Below are 17,680 nucleotides of genomic sequence, written 5' to 3'. Positions count from 1 at the left end.
ATACAATCCAACATTACCAGACATATAAATAATACTTTTTAAAGTAGAAAATATAAACCATATTCATAAAAAATAAGCAGGGCGATGACCCCCATATAACCCAGATACTAAGAGGCAAGGATTTAAGGGTTTCTACTATAAAAGTTCAAAGACATAAATGAAAATATGCTTCTAAGGAAATCTCAGAAGAGAAAGAGAAATTATGAAACAGAATATTCAAACCTCAAAATTCCCAGACTTGAGACTGAACTCAGAGAACTATTAGTTTCTTGGTAGTTTTTTCATGCACTTTTGTAATACTACATAAAGTACCTCAGTAGAAAGTTATAGCTCTATCCTTAAATATTCAAGTTGAGGTCTAACGTCATAAAATTGATAAAAAGGAAAGAGAAAAACATAGAAAAGGCTTGGAGAGATACTCAGAGACAGAGGCAGAGAGCAGGAAAGAGAAAATTCAATGCCTACAGATTAACATATCACCAAAATAAAATACAATGAGTGATAACATTTATTTTTATCCTGTTTTTTGTACTTTAACTTCATTCAAACTAACTATTGTGGCACTTGCACCAACCATGAGGTTAACAGGTAGTATACTGTTTTATACTAACAGGATGAAAAAAGGCAGTATCTTAAAATGCAACATTAATCATAAGACAGTGAAAATTAGGTGATTCCTAGAAGTGAAATTCTGCGCTTATTAATAGCAGCAGGAAATAGTTGGAAATTAAGTTTGGTTAAAAAAAAAAAAAAAAAAAAGGTTACATTTTTTCCTCTTAAAACTTTAAACAAAAAGTCTCCAGCTTTTAAAGTGTTTCCCTTCTACCTTATGCTTTTTTTACCTCCAAAACTAGATGGAAAAGATAAACAAAAGATAACTTTCAAAGATATATAACGATCAGAAAAAGAAATGTCAGACATTTGCTTTTTAAATGCAAGAAGGTAAAATATTAATTTAAACGTCAACTAAACATTACAATTTCTGAGATGATAAAATCTACAGAGACAATTCCTCATCTAAAAAAGTTTACCTTGCAATCAATGAGCAGTTGTGAATCATGTTCTTTTCAACAAAGATACCTTGGGATTCATCAGTTTCGACTATTCGCCCGTCTTGATACCATAACACTTGCATGTCTTGATCGATATATGAAGCCATGCACTGGAAAGGAAGGCTGTCTCCTTCAAATACAACTTGACGATGAGACGGAGTCATGTAGAAAGATGGTAATTCAAGGGGAGGGTCTAGAGACAGGAGAACAAAGACTCAGTAAACAAATACTATATTCACACTACAGAACTTAAAATTATAGAAGTTCGAATTGAAATCTTAAAAATGGAAAAACAAATTCCTCAGTAATCAGCATTCTAGTTTTACCATCAACAAAGATGTTGCTGAATTAAGAGGATCCAAGATGAAAACACCATTAAATAAAATTAAAATTAAACCATTTCACGTCACTTTTACAAAGCTGATATATTTCTTTCCAATAAGAAAAATAAAAGAAGGAAATCTTAAACTACATATGCCAAAACGTACACAAATATCACGGCCCATTAAAAACCTTTAAAATATTCAGTCTCTAACATAACAATTCTACTTTTAGTAGCAAGCTATCCTAAATAGCTAATACGTAAAGATGTACGTAAGGAAATTAATCTTGTTAATGTTTATGGAGAGAGAAATTAACAACCTAAATATGCAGTAATAAAGAAATTATTGTGGCTATATCCCTATAATGTAAAAATAAAAGTTATGGCTATATATATATAATGAATTGGTATGCATCTTTTATATCAGTATGATGAGGAAACAAGTTTACATTATTTCAAGTTTAAAAATGATACAAAATAATATTAGAGTATGGTATTTTGGATAAAACATAATAAAAAGGTAGAAAATTGATATGTATACCAAGGTATCTTTGATGTTAGCTACCTATGAGTGATAAGAATGTTAAGTATGGATTTTGTTTTTTTTTTTCCTTCTTTCAGTTTTTTCATTTTTTCCCCCCAGCTTTATGGAGGTATAATTGACAAAATTATAAGATATTTAAAGTGTACACCAAGGTGATTTCTTATGTGTACACATTATTTCTTTTCATAAATCTTTAATCCAATGAGCATACTTCACATGTGAAACAACAATGATGATGAAAATAAAAGGAAAAAACTGATAGGGTTGTTTATTTCCAAGCACAGAGACTAAACTAGAACCTCCCTCTATCATTATAAGGACTGTTTCTTGTTTTTTCTGGTTTTTCTTTTTCATTAAACACATGGTAAATGTATTATTTCCCTCAAGTCTTCAGGTATTCTGGAAAATCATGATTTTCAACAAATATGCTATTTCATTGAATGGACTGTCATAAGTAAGCCAATGCCCTATTTTCCAGAATTTAAGATATGTTCTTATATAAAATCTGAAGATTTACACACATAGCTGATGATTTCTCAAGAATTAAGCCCTACTTGCAGAATTAGCTATATCAAGTTGTACCAATTCTCTAAGAACACTGATACTGCCAAGCCACCCTTCAAGAAGGCTGTATCAATTCATACCCTATCAATAAAATGCATGATTGCATCCTGAGATTTTAGCACTATCAACGTATTACTGATTTGCTATTAGAAAATATGAAGATCTATACTATTTATTGAAATTGAATTTCATTAAGAAAGCTGTTCAGAACCTAAGAACTTTAAATGCCAATTGAAAAAAACATTTTTTAATTCAACTGACTTAACTGTTGACAAAAACTGAATATTATCAAATTCATGAAGAGTGATGGCTACAATCGGTTCCAACATATAAAAAGAATTCTGAAGTTTGTCAGGAAACACATGGCAGCAAGCAAACACAGTTAACTGTTTCTCAGCTTTTCTTCCTTACCGCATGTCAACAGCTCCTGCTTCACACCTGTGACTGGCTGGGCCTGAAGAGACTTGGGATAAACACACCGTGTGTCCCGTACCGTGATGTTTCTCTCCTTTACCCAGCGATGCATCCACAGTATGTTACAATCACACAGCAGATACTCAGTCTGAAATTCTCTGTAGCACACAAAATGCAATTTAGACAGTATGGTTAATGAATTAAATTGCACTTTTGCTTTACATTGGCTTAGTCTTTGCGTGACAAGCACACAGCTGCTTAATCTCACCTAGGGCACATACTGTACCATCAACTGGTTATGGTTTCCTTCCCAGCAAGATGATGTCGAATGTCTGACCCCAAAATCCCTTCCCACCTGATCCTGGACTGACTCGGCTTTCAATCAAAGATGGTATGTGAACAAAATCGTTTCATCATCTATGAAACATACTTCTGAAGCCCAGGGTACTGGAATATCACATCCACATTCCTTTTGTCTATCAAACTTGTATGGATATGTCATCAGGGCTGTGGCACTATTACTGGAAACTGAAGCTTTCCCCATTTCTTCCAGCATCATTGCCATGTTCTTGGCTTAAATGTCTGCAAACTCTTAATTCTGACAGCATAAAGCAACATATGACTGCTTCGCATGGTTATATTCTGTTTTTCTGATTAGGATGACTAACTTCTAATTCCTAAGAACCACCTTCTGGTGAGTTTACAGCATTATCTTTTATAAGCACTGACAATTTTGCTCAATTTTTGCATGAAAATACTTCTTACATTCCTGCTATCTCGGGTTTCAAAAGTCAGATCATTTTTGCAGTCTTTATTTCCTAAACTTCACAGAAATGGCTGACATAAGCCCACTAAAAGGATATGTCTTCACTAAAAAGCAGTTTTCTGGGTAAGAATGTTAATAGTACCAAAAAGACCAGATAAGAGTTTGAAGCAGAGTGTAGGAGCCACAACTCCTAGTTGTGGCATGTGGGATCTAGTTCCGTGACTGGGGATTGAATCCAGGCCCCATGCAATGGGAACACAGACTCTTAGCCACTGGACCACCAGGGAAGTCCCAGAGCCATGGGTGATACTTGGTGGAAGTGTTTTCCAGGCAAAGGGCCTCACAGGTGCAAAGGCCCTGAGGCAGAAGAAGCATGTCTGCCTGGCATCTTAGAGGATTACTATGGAAGAGGGGGACTTGACTGGACTTGAGATCAGGGAAGAGTCAGGGAACAAGATGATCCAAAGCCTGTTCACTATGGCAAGTTAGTGGCTTTTACTTTGATCTGAAAAATGATTGCAAATTTTTAAGCATATGAAAATAATACCTGTCAAAAAAATTATTTTTTATAATTATGCGATAATTATTATCTGTCTCAGAGAAAGAGAAAATCACATGACGTCCCTTATTGTGAAATCTTAAAAGAAATGATACAAATGAACTTACTTTCAAAACACAAAGAGACTCAGAAAACAGAACTCATGGTTGCTGGGGGGAAGGAATAGTTAAGGACTTTGGGAAGGTCCTGTACACACTGCTATATTTTAAATGGATAATCAACAGAGACCTATTGTATAGCATATGGAACTCTGTTCAATGTTATGTGCCAGCCTGGATGGGAGGGGAGTTTGGGGAGAATGGTTGCGTGTATATGTATGGCTGAATCCCTTCACTGTTCACCTGAAACTATCTCAACATTGTTAATCAGCTATACCTCAATAAAAAAATACTTTGGGTATTAAAAATAAAATTAAATTTAAAAAAAGAAAAAAAAAAGTTTGATGTAGGGATTCTAGAAGTACATACATATGTCTGCCATAATGGTGAGAAGCCCCTTGAGCACCTAACCCATTGGCTTTATTCCAATGAAAGCTGCTAAATGAGACTGAAATGATAAATTTACAAAACTAAAGATGAAGAGGAGGGCAGGGAAAGGAAAAAGAAAGGGGAGGGGAAGGGGGGAAAGATAAGAAGTGAGCATACATCAAACAGGCATCTGGCAGAGAAGACATCTTTCACTGGAAAAAGAGACTCAAGTCTGTATGTCACAATAAAAATTTGAAAAACCATTGTATTTAACTGTAATTCCAATAGGAATCAGTAAAAGTTATGCTTTGAGACATATTAATGCTACTGAAAATACAGTAAGCTTCGAAAGTAACTCCTAGACAATCTAATCTCTCACTTAACAAAACTGGTTTTGGGTGTAAAAAAAAAAAAACTCAGCCAATTTTAAAGCTACAGAGAACTGTGTAAATATGACCATACACTGACTTCATAAAGCAGACATTCTACATAAGCATGCCTAAAAATATCAGCAATAAGCTGTGAATTCAGTCTGGGGATGGAGTCACAGGATAAAATTAATCTCTAAAACATAACATGAAGTGAAGTGTTAGTCGCTCAGTTGTGTCTGACTCCTTGTGACCCACCCCATTGACTGAGACTCTCCAGGCTCTTCTGTCCATGGGATTCTCCAAGCAAGAATACTGGAGCGGGTTGCCATTTCCTTCTCCAGAAGATCTTCCCAACCCAGGGATGGAACCCAGGTCTCCTATATTGCAGGCAGACTCTTTACCATGTAAGCCACCAGGAAAGCTCTCAAAGTACAACATAAGTCTTAACTATAAACTCTTCATAAGAAGGGAGGCTTATTTTATACTTTGGGGATTTAATTAGGTAAACAAAATATTTTCTAATTTGGAAACACAAAGAAAAAAATTACCAACCTATTTAAATATAAATTAGAGAGATAAGAGTATTCTAAGAAGAAAATGGTTGCTCTAGCCTGACACACATTATTAAGGTTTATGGTATGTTTTTCAATGTGAATGCAAACTCTCAAGTGAGATTCTAATTATTGCAAAATCACAAAATTTTCCCATGAAGTCTCTTAAGCCATATAATAACTGTTTTTAATTTTCAGACACTCAGATACATTTACAAAAACAGGAAGAAAAAATTCTTACTTACAAAGATCGTAATGAGCCAAGATAATCAAAAGTTCCTTGAGATAATGAAGAAAACAAGTTCCCTGAAAGGTTTCTGGAAAAAAGGAAATAACTTTACTGTAAGAAAGGCGAACAATTATATATCATTTTATATTATATTTCCTAAAACATCCTATCATTAAATACTGTTATTAAGAAGTTATGAAGGTTGTTTTAAATCTCATAGAAAGAAGTATCTAGTAAATATTTTCTCCAAAGTTGAAGAAGAAAATTAACCTTATATAAAGCAATAAATAAAATTAATTAAAATTACTGCTGGATAAGGATTTTTCTGTTAAATAACACGTAGAACCTCCAAGTTACGTTCCTGAACCTGATTTTCAATCATGCTCTCATTGCAACTAGAACTGCTCTTCAGGAGTTCACTCAGTTTCATTTAAGGAAACAAAAATTAAAAAACAAAGAAAAGGATGGTACAAATAACCAGCAGCAGCTGACAGTCACCTACTAAAATATATTGGAAGAGTGAAACGGGTCCAGAGTTTAATCAAAGACTTGGGATAGAAGTCAGTGTTGCCCTTGGGCAGATTACTTAACCTCTCTGGTTTCCCCTTGTATCGTGGCTTTAATAAATATATAAACACTTACAGAGTTTGCTATAAATTGTAGAACACCTTATGCTATTATATGAGTAGTTTGTACAAATCATTTTTTTGTGATTTCTTCCATGCTCGACTTTCATAAGCTCCAGGACAGAAAGGGCTTGTGTGTCTTATTTACTTGGATACCTCTGGAAGCCAGTAAGAAGCCAGAGTATACAGAAGGTGCTCAATTGCAGTGGCTGGCTGTTCAGGACATGGACCCCAGCTTTAGGAGCTGCTACCAAGGGCTCCAGGAAAACGGCAGGATGACCCAACCACAACCAAGATCTGTTCAGTGCCTGCTGTAGTATCAAGAATGCTATAGTCTGACCTAGAATTCTCACCGAAGAAGTCCTGAGACCCGCAGGGAGGCCTGCTTCACGTCCAGAGGCTGAGTTAAATCCTTTAAGCATGGAAAAAAGTGACACCTGAGTAGAAGGATTCCCCAGTGGGGAGAGGGAAGAGACTTGAAGAGGGCAGAGGTCAGCTGTTTCCATGACATCTGCAACGACGTATTTCTGGATGGGAAGACTTAACATTGCACAAACACCAATCCCTCAAAAGTAATATATAATGGACTTCAGTAAAAACATTATTGAATTCATTTTACATATATCTTAGGATAATTTTTTTAATAGAAAAGAGGCTGAGTAAAATAATTTTGATCTTCATAAAAGAATTGCCAAGGAACTTAAAAAATAAAAAGAATACTTTTACATTAAAGAATCATGAAAGCAATGCCTTTTTCTTTTTTGGCTTATCAGAGTGAACACCAAATGTGGATTTTGAAAAGGGTATTACAGCTGATGGAATGCAAATCATAACATTTTAAGAAAGTAACCTGGATGTAATTAAAATGAACAACTGTACTTTTATCAAGGTACCCTATGTGAAATTATAAGATTACTGGGGTTTACTGTAAATAATGTAGGTGGGAAGATAAGAGATGTGATGTGGAACTAAAACAAGATAGGCTCTGAGTTACTAAGTGTTGAAACTGACTGATGGGTACATGGAGATTCCCTGTACAATTATTTGTAATTTTTAGATGTTTGAAAGAGTGTAGTCATTGGAAATAAAAATATATATTACAAGTATAGGATTTAAGTATAAACAAAATGATTGTATCTTATAGGAACCATTAGATTCTAACTGCTAGGTAACTTTATGGTAATTATTAGGTACTATTAATTTGTTTTTCCTTGGAAATCACTGAGGAAGGAATCACATTGGAGAAAGACATGCCATCCTCCCAGTAAATCCCAACACAAAGCAATTTTTCCCCCAGTGTTGGAACAAACTGCTATTTGATTGGCTAGACACCAAGTGAAGTAACTGGCTGATGACCATAAAAATTCACATATACTTTAATACATTAAAGTGAGAGTGATGTCGCTCAGTCGTGTCCAACTCTTTGCGACCCCGTGGACTGCAGCCCACGAGGCTCCTCTGTCCATGGGATTTTCCAGGCAAGAGTATTGGAGTGGGGTGCCATTGCCTTCTCCAGGGGATCTTCCCAACCCAGGGATCGAACCTGAGTCTCCTGCATTGCAGGTAGACGCTTTACCCTCTGAACCACCAGGGAAGCCCTTAATACATTAAAAGCACATTCCAACTCTGAAATGTTTATACCAAAAAAAGCATCATGGGACTGAGAATGACAATGTTCACAGCAAAGTCACTCTCTTGTGTCCTAAAACAGCTCATTGAATGGAGTGGCAGGTGAATTATCCACCCACTCCCACTCATGCTGTTTCTTACTCTCTCACTTAATTTTTACTCACTTACTTTTTGTTAAATAGATATTTGCATTCCTGTAAGTTAAATGGGTACGATGCAGCATCTGTGTATGTACAGGCATGTTTACTAGGGCAGACTTGTTAAAGGAGGAGGTAATGAATCAAATGGTACCTCCTTTAACTTAGGAATAATTGACTAAATCATACTGTTCTTTTACGTCATGGCTCAGACAGTAAAGCATCCACCTGCAGTGTGGGAGACCTGGGTTCAATCTCTGAGTTGGGAAGATCCCCCAGAGGAGGGCATGGCTATCCACTCCAGTATTCTTGCCTAGAGAATTCCCATGGACAGAGGAGCCTGGAGGGCTACAGTCCATGCGGTTGCAAAGAGTCAGACACAACTGAGCAACTAAGCACAGCGCACTGTTCTATACTTGTGGAATATTCTGTTAGCTAGTCAGAAGCACGAACAAAAACATTCTCCTGAAAAGATAACGGTATTCTCCTAAAAAGTATTCTCCTAAAAAGATAATGGTACCTTGGTAAAATTTTTTTAAGTAAGTTGTCAAGTAGAATACACTTTTTAAAGATTTTTTTTGATGTAGATCATTTTTAAAGTCTTTATTGAATTTTTTACAATACTGCTTCTATTTTATGTTTGGGGTTTTGGTCACAAGGCATGTGGGATCTTAGCTTCCCAACCACAGATCGAACCCTTTCCCCCTGAACCGGAACGTGAAGTCTTAACCACCGGATCACCAGGGAAGTCCAGAGTATAGCACATTTTTAAAGCCCTGTGCGGATGCCTACACATTTGCAGGGGCAATAGAAAAGTCTGAGAATATATACACTGGACAGTATATGCTATCTCAGAAGGGTATGTTTGAACAGATGAAGGGGAAATTCAACTCTTCCTACATATCTCTCTATATGGCTTTATTACTTAACAACAGTAATTTTTAAATTGTAGAAAGGAAGTTCTTATAAATATCACTCGATTGACAGAAAAATATTAAAGGTATAATTCTTAGAGGAAAAACACAGGTTTTAAATTGATCAAAATTCATAAAGAAAATTAAAAGCAAAGTTTTGATTTTTTTGGATCTCCTAACAACTACTCTGTAAGCTAACTTCATAAGTGAACGACAGAGACTTCACTGGAGTCCGTTATTAGTTCCATCCTTTTTCTGCCAGTTACTCCTAGGGTTAGAGTGGGAACCTCTGGGAGGATGGCTTCACTTCCCAGAACTTCTCCATCAATAAAGGCAGAGATCAATACACAGATTCAATCAATTTGCCTACCACACCCAAGTCCACTGAACACTCTGACGTATGTCATTTTTCAATTTTTACACTAAATCGCCAATGAGAAGTCTGGGTGGGAATGCTACAGGCCTTCTGCCAAGGTTTCCAGGCTCCTTGGCTAAGAGGCCAAGTGAGTCTAAGGGTCCAAAGTTCCAGGGTAACCCAAAGAGTTAAGCTGAAGAGGTAGCAGAGGAAAGAGCTAGAACAGTAATCTACTCTAGACTTATTTCTTTTGCACATTTACTCTATAGGGTGGGAAATATTAGTAATACAGAGCTTCTCTGACTCTTAACCTAAAAATGTACTACATGTCCCTTAACTAATCAGACTCTCTTTTCCACTTGCTAGAATGAAAATGTTATTCTCCATATCTGAAATACCAAATGCTATCAGCCTTTACAAGCAACATACAACCTGGCTTAGACAGCCCAGAAAGCTATGCAGCCCACACAGAACACCCATCCAAAGGTTCCTGATTCAATGCTCGAGAACTATGTCAACCCAAATGATCACAAGCAACTCCACTGCAAAGCATTCCTGAATGCTAAGAAGCTACCACAACTGCTAATTTTTCCTATGTGTTTATGTTTATGTGTTTAGTACTGATCATTTTTCTTCAGTTCAGTTCAGTCACTCAGTCGTGTCCGACTCTTTGTGACCCATGGACTGTAGCCCGCCGGGCTCCTCTGTCCATGGACTTTTCCAGGCAAGAATACTGGAGTGGGTTGCCATTTTCTTCTTCAGGGGATCTTCCCGACTCAGGGATTGAACCCATGTCTCCTGGGTCTCCTGCATTGCAGGTGGATTCTTTACCCAAAGAGCCATGCAGGAAGTCTTAATTTTTCTTAGAACAGTATTTGAAGGATATGTCAGGTATAGTTCTATATGTGCCATACTGCTGCATTTAAGAGGGCTATCATCTACTATTACATGGACTACAAAATTATCTCAATCAATCACAAAGTAGGAAACTTGGTAGTGTTATTTCTATGTTTTAATGACTCACTGGATATATGTCCGTTATGTTCTATGTCCTGTAAATTCTCGCACAGGTATCAGAGAATTGGTAAAAACGTAAGAGACAATCCAGGCTTTAAAATTTGCAACAATATTAGATTTTAAGGCAGGAGGCAAAAACAAGAAAGTAAGTGTATAGTAACCTGCTTTAATGTAAGCACTGTCCAAAACAACACTTTTGCCTAAAGAACTTCTGCTGTTGAGTCAAAAATCCCTAGACCAAAGCTATAAATCCATCTGGAACTAAAGTCAAGAAAATGGTAAACCTCAGACTCCTTCTTTCACTATTTGATTCATAACTACTCAAAAGCATAACACATTTTTCTCCATAAATGCCTCAGGTTGCCAATTCTTACACTTTCCTCAAAAACAAAAATTAAAAACTCTCGATATAATAAAGGCACTGAAACAAAACTGTAATCCACTTACAAAAAAAGAACACTGTAATAGATTTAACTGATTTCTAGCAATGAGTAAAGCTGTACACCAAGTCAATCTTTTATTTAAAAACATATACTGGGGCCATCTATCTTTCCCCCGGAGCTAAAGGGCACACTGAAAAATACGAATTTGCTGACTGAGGAGCAAGAGTACTTTGTTCTATTCTGACAAGTGAGACCCATCGCTTACTGTAGAGATGAAATAACCTCAGTACTTAAGCCCATATGGCTTTTTCAAAGTTAACTTGAACACAACAGATGAAACATCCTAAAAAGCTACAAAGGGAAAGAGCCCAGCATAGGCAATCTCAGAACTAGAACTTCTACCTCAAAATCCTGCCTTGCATGCTGCACCCTGTTTCTAGATTGCTATTCTCTAAATCATGATTTATGCCATTTCCCCACATCAATGTCTTCCAGAGGCCTCCTAGGATTGAGTCAGTTCTAAGCTTCAGTCTGCCTTTCTTGCATAAAGCTCTATTACAGGTAACTGTCCTTACTTCTAGTTATTCTCAGATTCTTAACTTTAAAAATAAAACTAAAATATATTTGATGATATATACAAAGTTCTCCATTTATATTAGATATAAATTATAAGAAACAGGTATAGATAATTCAAATGCTAATTAATCCTTCTAATAACTTTGAGGTACTATTAATCCTACTGTACAGATGAAAAACAGAAAAGCTTGAGAGGTCACCTATAAACACAAGGTCAGAGGAGTGACTTCAATGGTCAGTCTATGCATAAGACTATCAGCTTTCACCTTGACAAACTGACCTCGCTCTGATTTCTATCATTTGCTTGACTTCTTTTCCCTTCTAAGGATCTGGACCATTAGCTCAATATTCACCTCTTCAAAGAAATTTTCCCAAACCATCAAGGCTTTTGATCATGTGTCTCAATATGGACCTATTCTCTAGGTCCAATATGCACACATACTACATCGCGTGTGTGCATGTGTATGTGGAGCAGTGGATGTCATGCATAATTATATTCTGATGACATTATATCTCCATGATTAAATTTCCAGCTCCTTATCCCCTACCTTCAATCTTTCCCAGGGAAAGGTTGAAGGCAGGAGAAGAACAGGATGACAGAGGATGAGATGGTTGGATGGCATCACCAACTCAATGGACATGAGTTTGAGCAAGCTTTAGGAGCTGGTAATGGACAGGGAAGCCTGGCATGCTACAGTCCATGGGGTCGCAAAGAGTTGGACATGACTGAGTGACTGAACTGAACTATCCCCCTACCAGTTCTATAACCTCTACAGTTGCTATTTTAATGTTAAACAATAAGTGGTCATAAAAATGTGGGTACTGATTCATATGCTTCCTTGTATTATAATATGGAAGACAGAGGTACTTACAGCCTAACCAGATTGGTGAGTCCTCGGAATATATCTGCATTCAGACATCCTATTCGGTTGTTTGTCAGATCCCTAAGGAGAAAGGGGAAAAGTATCTTCAATTAGTTCTCCTGGTTAATGAAGGTTTCATACATTTCATATTCAAGAATGGCACCCAGGTATCACACAGGACTTTTCTTTTAAGCATCTCTAACATATTCACCTATCTCAAGTACAGCACTGAGAGAAGAAATAATCCTTGCTTTCACTTACTTCTGGCACGTAGAAAACTAACCGCTGTTTAATTACAGTGCCCTCAATATTTAAAGCCATTTACTCCTGGAAAATGACTCAAGATAAAACCAATCTATCTTACTGCCTGTGATGATATACACAGCTCATCACGCTGGTAAGTTAGGGAACAGAGCTGATCTAAGGCAACATCCAAGAGACAACGGGTAAAAAGGTACATTATCACAATCCCCAAACTTTTATTTCCTCAAGAACAAGTGAAACTTAATGCTAACTTCATTCCTTAAATACTCAGAAGTTTTGACTGTAATGAAAAAACAACTGAGCTAGCTTTTACTTTACAGATCTGTCATTTAGGCTCCAAGCCAAATTACTTTATCACAATATCTAGGTAATGGCCCATATTTTTTCAGTCACTCCTAAACTTCTTATAGTTCCTATCAAATGTTACTTTGAAACCATTTTTTTTTTCTCCTCCTCAATGTAGGTAACTTTTTCCCTTTTATCTGTAATAAGTTTAGTATTTTGTTCTTTCCACACTATTTTTATTCATACCAAGCACAGTGAACACAATTTTATACTTCAATTAAGATTTATTTTAATTAGGAGATAACTATTTCTTCAAATAAGAGAGCATAGCTTTCATCATTTCCCATCAGTGGATTTACTATGAAAGCCCTAAAACAATGAATCTTTGTTTTTCTCAGTTATTAAGATTTGGGATTATTGGTCATTTTTTATTTCAATAAAAGAAGTAAAACAAGCTTTCTAAGCCAAACTTTAAAAAATAGTTTTCTCGTATTTTCTTCACTGTCTGTATTATTCTCTGTAATAGAGAAGGACATATTCTTTGAATTTCACTGAGTTACTCTTTAGAGACTTATACCAACCATTTCTAAACTAAAACTGTCAGATTCTAAATTATACACTTGGTAATGGGGGGGGAGGTATTAGTCTGATAGAAATTACAAAGACTTCATATTTGAATTCAGTACCCACTCATTAATTTTTTCCTTTAGATATTTTAAAAGCTAGTTTAGGTAATCCCTAGTATTCAAAAATTTCATAGCTCTGTTTTCCCCTTCTTATGGCAACTTTTGATTTAAAAAAATATGTTAAGCAATACAAGTTTTTATCTACATTCATTATGCTCTAGCTCCTCAGAATATTAAAGCTAAGTATTTAATCGTGTGGGACTTTTCTTTATTCCGGCTGATTTTCCTTCTATTTCTGGGCTTTACTATTTAAGAAAATGAGGCATCATCGTGTGAAGTGTTGCTTAAACAAGCATTTTGAGTTCTATTCATTATCTTGTCTCAGTTCTGAGTTTTAAATGGTGTAATTACCATTGATTCTTTGGGAAACAATTTCATTACAGCTATACCTATTTAAAATGGAATTTAGGTACTGATAATGAGTTTTCATTTGAATTGAGAATCAGCTTGAATTTTGTTGATAAAGCAAAAGAGAAACTGAATGGGTCTAGGTTTTACCTACTTCTGATAGTTTATTCTCCAGAAAGCCACTGACTTAATCTTCCTGATCCAAATTATCTATAAAGTAAAGGCATGGGACACTGACAGAAACACTTTATATGCAGCTGCTGAGTGAGATGCACAACTGAATGATTTAAGGCCTCATAAGAAAAAGTGCCTGTAGTCAAGAAGTGACTAGCAGATACCTTTCTATCTCATGGAGTTTTCATACAGAACTCTCTCAGCTTGCAAGCTGTATACCAAGTTAGCTGTTTGGAATTAAGACCGAATTTTCTAGTGGGAAGATTATAAATGACAATTACCTTCCTAGACATGAGCACCAGAGACTACTTAATGTGTAATGCAATGAAAAAATGCTAAAGCAACATCTGGGACAATCACGGTAATTAAATTAAGTGCTACTGAACAAGAAAATTTTAAATTCATTTTGGATAGCAATATGTGAAAAATTATTTACTGAAGGATAAAGAACTGATGGAGAACACAGGCTATTTTGCAGTATGCTTGAAAGAGCCTGATGAAGCTGCTTTTTATTAAGAGTTGAGTTTCCTTCAATCTCTACCTCAACATGCAGATACTATCATATTAAGCTCCCTATTATCAGAAAACAGAACACGGACGGTCACGTGATCAGAGAAGGTGAGAATAAGTGGACTTGTCTGGCCATATGATACCACCCTCCTCCCTCCTCTTGGAACAACTAGTTGTAGTAATTCTCCAGCTTTAGCATCAGAATCACCAGGAGGGACAGTTGAAATAAAAATGCTTTAGCCTCAGCCCCAGAGCTTGATAGGGCAGCTCTAGCAGCTACACTCCTACTCCTTCTCCCTACGTGAGGACTCACATTCCATCCAAACAAGGGGTCAGTTTGTCCCAGTAAGAAGCACAGAGAAAATGACTCATTGTTATAAATCAAGCTCAGCTGGCTGCTGCCCCTCCACTCCCTAAGGACTGTTTCTGGGGATGCATGTAGCCTGTTGATGGCCACGTTCCACGCTCCTGCTTGTGTCAGTCTGGCAAGTCCCAACAGCTTCAAAGACCCTTAACAGCTGAACACCAGCTAGGGCTCCATCTCTCTGGAAGTATATTCCAAACCCAAACCCAAGATCTTGGTTGGTGTACATAATTCCACTAGACTGCAAACCTTCCAAGCGGTTCCTGAGTTAGTTACCTTTGTATCTCTGGAGGCTGGTCACTACTGGGCACAGAGGATGAACTTGATAAATTTTTGTTGAACTGAATTGATGCCGATTTGTCCTTCCACTTCAATTACATTTCTATACGTTGATAATACTTTCACTGACGTCTAAACCCAGCTTGATCCACTGCAGCCCTGATGTCACTAATCTGATCACATCAACTCCATACTGAAAAAGTTTTGCCAGCCCTCCACTGTCTAAATAATAGATTCGAAATTCTTCAACATGGCAGGAGGTCATCAAAAGCCTGGTCTCTTTCTGACTAACCTTACATTCCAATGTTCTTTTCCCCTTTCTACTTAATGCTTTGGTCAAAGAACATGTTCTTTTCACACCTGTGTCCACTCTGCTTACAGTGCTCTTTCTGTTACTCTTCAATACATACTCACCCCTCAGGAGCAAAGTCAAGTCTAAAGGCTGGCTGCTCTCATGGAGGTCATTCCCATCTCAGGTGGTCCCTCCTTTCCCCGGCAGATTAGTAACATTATTTAGGATGTATTTTCACTATCGATTTGCCCCTAAGAGTCTGTGAGTTCTTCCAGGGAAGTCCAAGCATAGTAAGCAGTCAGCACTCAATAAACGCATTCAGAAGGAATGAAGGGTAGTGGCGCGGTCCACATGGCTTAAGCACCAGGTGACCTCTAAAATATGAGCACTCTCACAAAGTAGTTGTGACAAGAACACGATAAGGAAAGCAAGAGTGCTTAGTCTCGGAAGTAATAAAAACTGGTCTTTAGATTTTGAAATAACATACAGATAAAATACATAGGAAATTGGCAAGATTTTGAAATCATTAATAGAAAGAGGCCTCAATTTTTAGGGCATTTACAATAGATTGTTTAAATGCATTCGTAAAGTGAAACTCATCTACAGATCATGCCCACTGGCAAAGCCAACCATAATCATTTTATTACCATAAGAGGGATGTAACCATCTACCACCAACAAATCAAACTGCTGTATAAATAAATTGCCTTCTGAGCTACTTACTTTAAACAGTCTGCTTTTCTATCTTAGACCCGGCTAGACGAACTTCTAAAAATTATTAAAAAGCCACTTTTTTATCGTGTTAAAGTTTGAAGTACATTAACAGTTACTTAAAAAGGAATGGTTCACATTCATAAGCCAGCAATTCAAACACTTACAATCTTTTTAGCGATGACAGTCCCCAAAAGGCACCTGGGTCTATACTACTAATAAGATTGTTTCGGAGGTCCCTGTTAAAGACAAAATAAAAGTTACTTACATCTCAACACTGTAAGAACTATTTAGGCATACTGCACTTATCTGCTGTACAGAAAAGAGCAATGATAGTAATAGGAATGGGAGGAAACTGAGGCCAAACAGGCTAAGCTAAAATCAGCCCAGTAGTAAGTAGAAGAGCAAGAATTCAAAATCAAGAAATCTGGTTCTGAAGCCATTTGTGTGGGGCAATATGCATCTTAGTATTACTCCAATTCCGGAGAAGGCAATGGCACCCCACTCCAGTACTCTTGCTTGGAAAATCCCATGGACGGAGGAGCCTGTTAGGCTGCAATCCATGGGGTCACTAAGAGTTGGACAGGACTAAGCGACTTCACTTTCACTTTTCACTTTCATGCATTGGAGAAGGAAATGGCAACCCACTCCAGTGTTCTTGCCTGGAGAATCCCAGGGATGGGGGAGCCTGGTGGGCTGCCACCTATGGGGTCGCACAGAGTTGGAAACAACTGAAGTGACTTAGCATAGCATAGCATTAGTCCAATTCAAAGTTATGACTAAATGACAATCTTATACATTATTTTTACAGTCTCTTCCTTAGTATGTTACACTTTAATTATCGAAATAAATCAGACTGTATGGGTGACAAGGATAATTAAATTAAAAATTTTCAAATCGTTTTCAAAACTATACACTCTAAAATTCACACCATTTGGTTGTTAATATTTCTTCCTCCCAGGACTTCTAAGGTGAGGCTTTCTATAAAACAGTGTGTTATTTCACAGTATACAGCTCAAAGCCAAGATGCACCAGTCCTCCATGCAATGGCATCTGACAGCAATCACAACGGACAGCAGTCCCCCCATCCATGTGGAATACGTTCCAAGACTCCCAGTGCACACCTGAAACTGAAATAGTGCCGAATCCTTTATATACTATGCCTTTTTTCTATACATACATATCTATGACAAAATTTGTAAATTAGGCACAGTAAGCGATCAACAACAATTAAACAGAATTATAACAATATGATAAAAGTTTATAAAATCGGTCTTTCTCTTTCAAAATATCTTACTGTACAAATGCAATGCCTTTTCCATTTTTGCCAGTGGTATAGAACCTGCCTGCCAATACAGGAGATATAAGAGACAAAGGTTTGATCCGTGGGTCAGGAAGATCCCCAGGAAGAGGGCATGGCAACCCACTC

At 36.9% G+C, this 17,680-nt stretch overlaps 1 protein-coding gene across 9 annotated transcripts in view; it reads right to left on the bottom strand.

Annotated features, from left to right (window-relative positions):
- Positions 1–17,680, bottom strand: part of ADGRA3 (adhesion G protein-coupled receptor A3) — a 135,060-nt gene that overhangs the window by 67,340 nt on the left and 50,040 nt on the right. For all 9 annotated transcript variants that reach the window (XM_086406285.1, XM_086406284.1, XM_086406287.1 and 6 more), the window contains exons 3-7: positions 16,419–16,490; positions 12,349–12,420; positions 5,856–5,927; positions 2,894–3,054; positions 1,032–1,245 (exon numbers count right to left, since the gene is read on the bottom strand). In XM_086406285.1, coding sequence (XP_086262411.1) covers positions 1,032–1,245; positions 2,894–3,008 — 329 coding nt within the window. In that variant the 5' untranslated portion in view covers positions 3,009–3,054; positions 5,856–5,927; positions 12,349–12,420; positions 16,419–16,490. The remainder of the gene's footprint in view (positions 1–1,031; positions 1,246–2,893; positions 3,055–5,855; positions 5,928–12,348; positions 12,421–16,418; positions 16,491–17,680) is intronic.

Source organism: Bos grunniens, chromosome 6, assembly GCF_055505025.1.
Source record: "Bos grunniens cultivar Pamir isolate PY7600 chromosome 6, Bosgru_T2T1.0, whole genome shotgun sequence".
Taxonomy (NCBI): Eukaryota; Metazoa; Chordata; class Mammalia; order Artiodactyla; family Bovidae; genus Bos; species Bos grunniens.
Note: the sequence above shows the minus strand (reverse complement) of the source record. Positions and strands in the feature narration are given on the sequence as shown.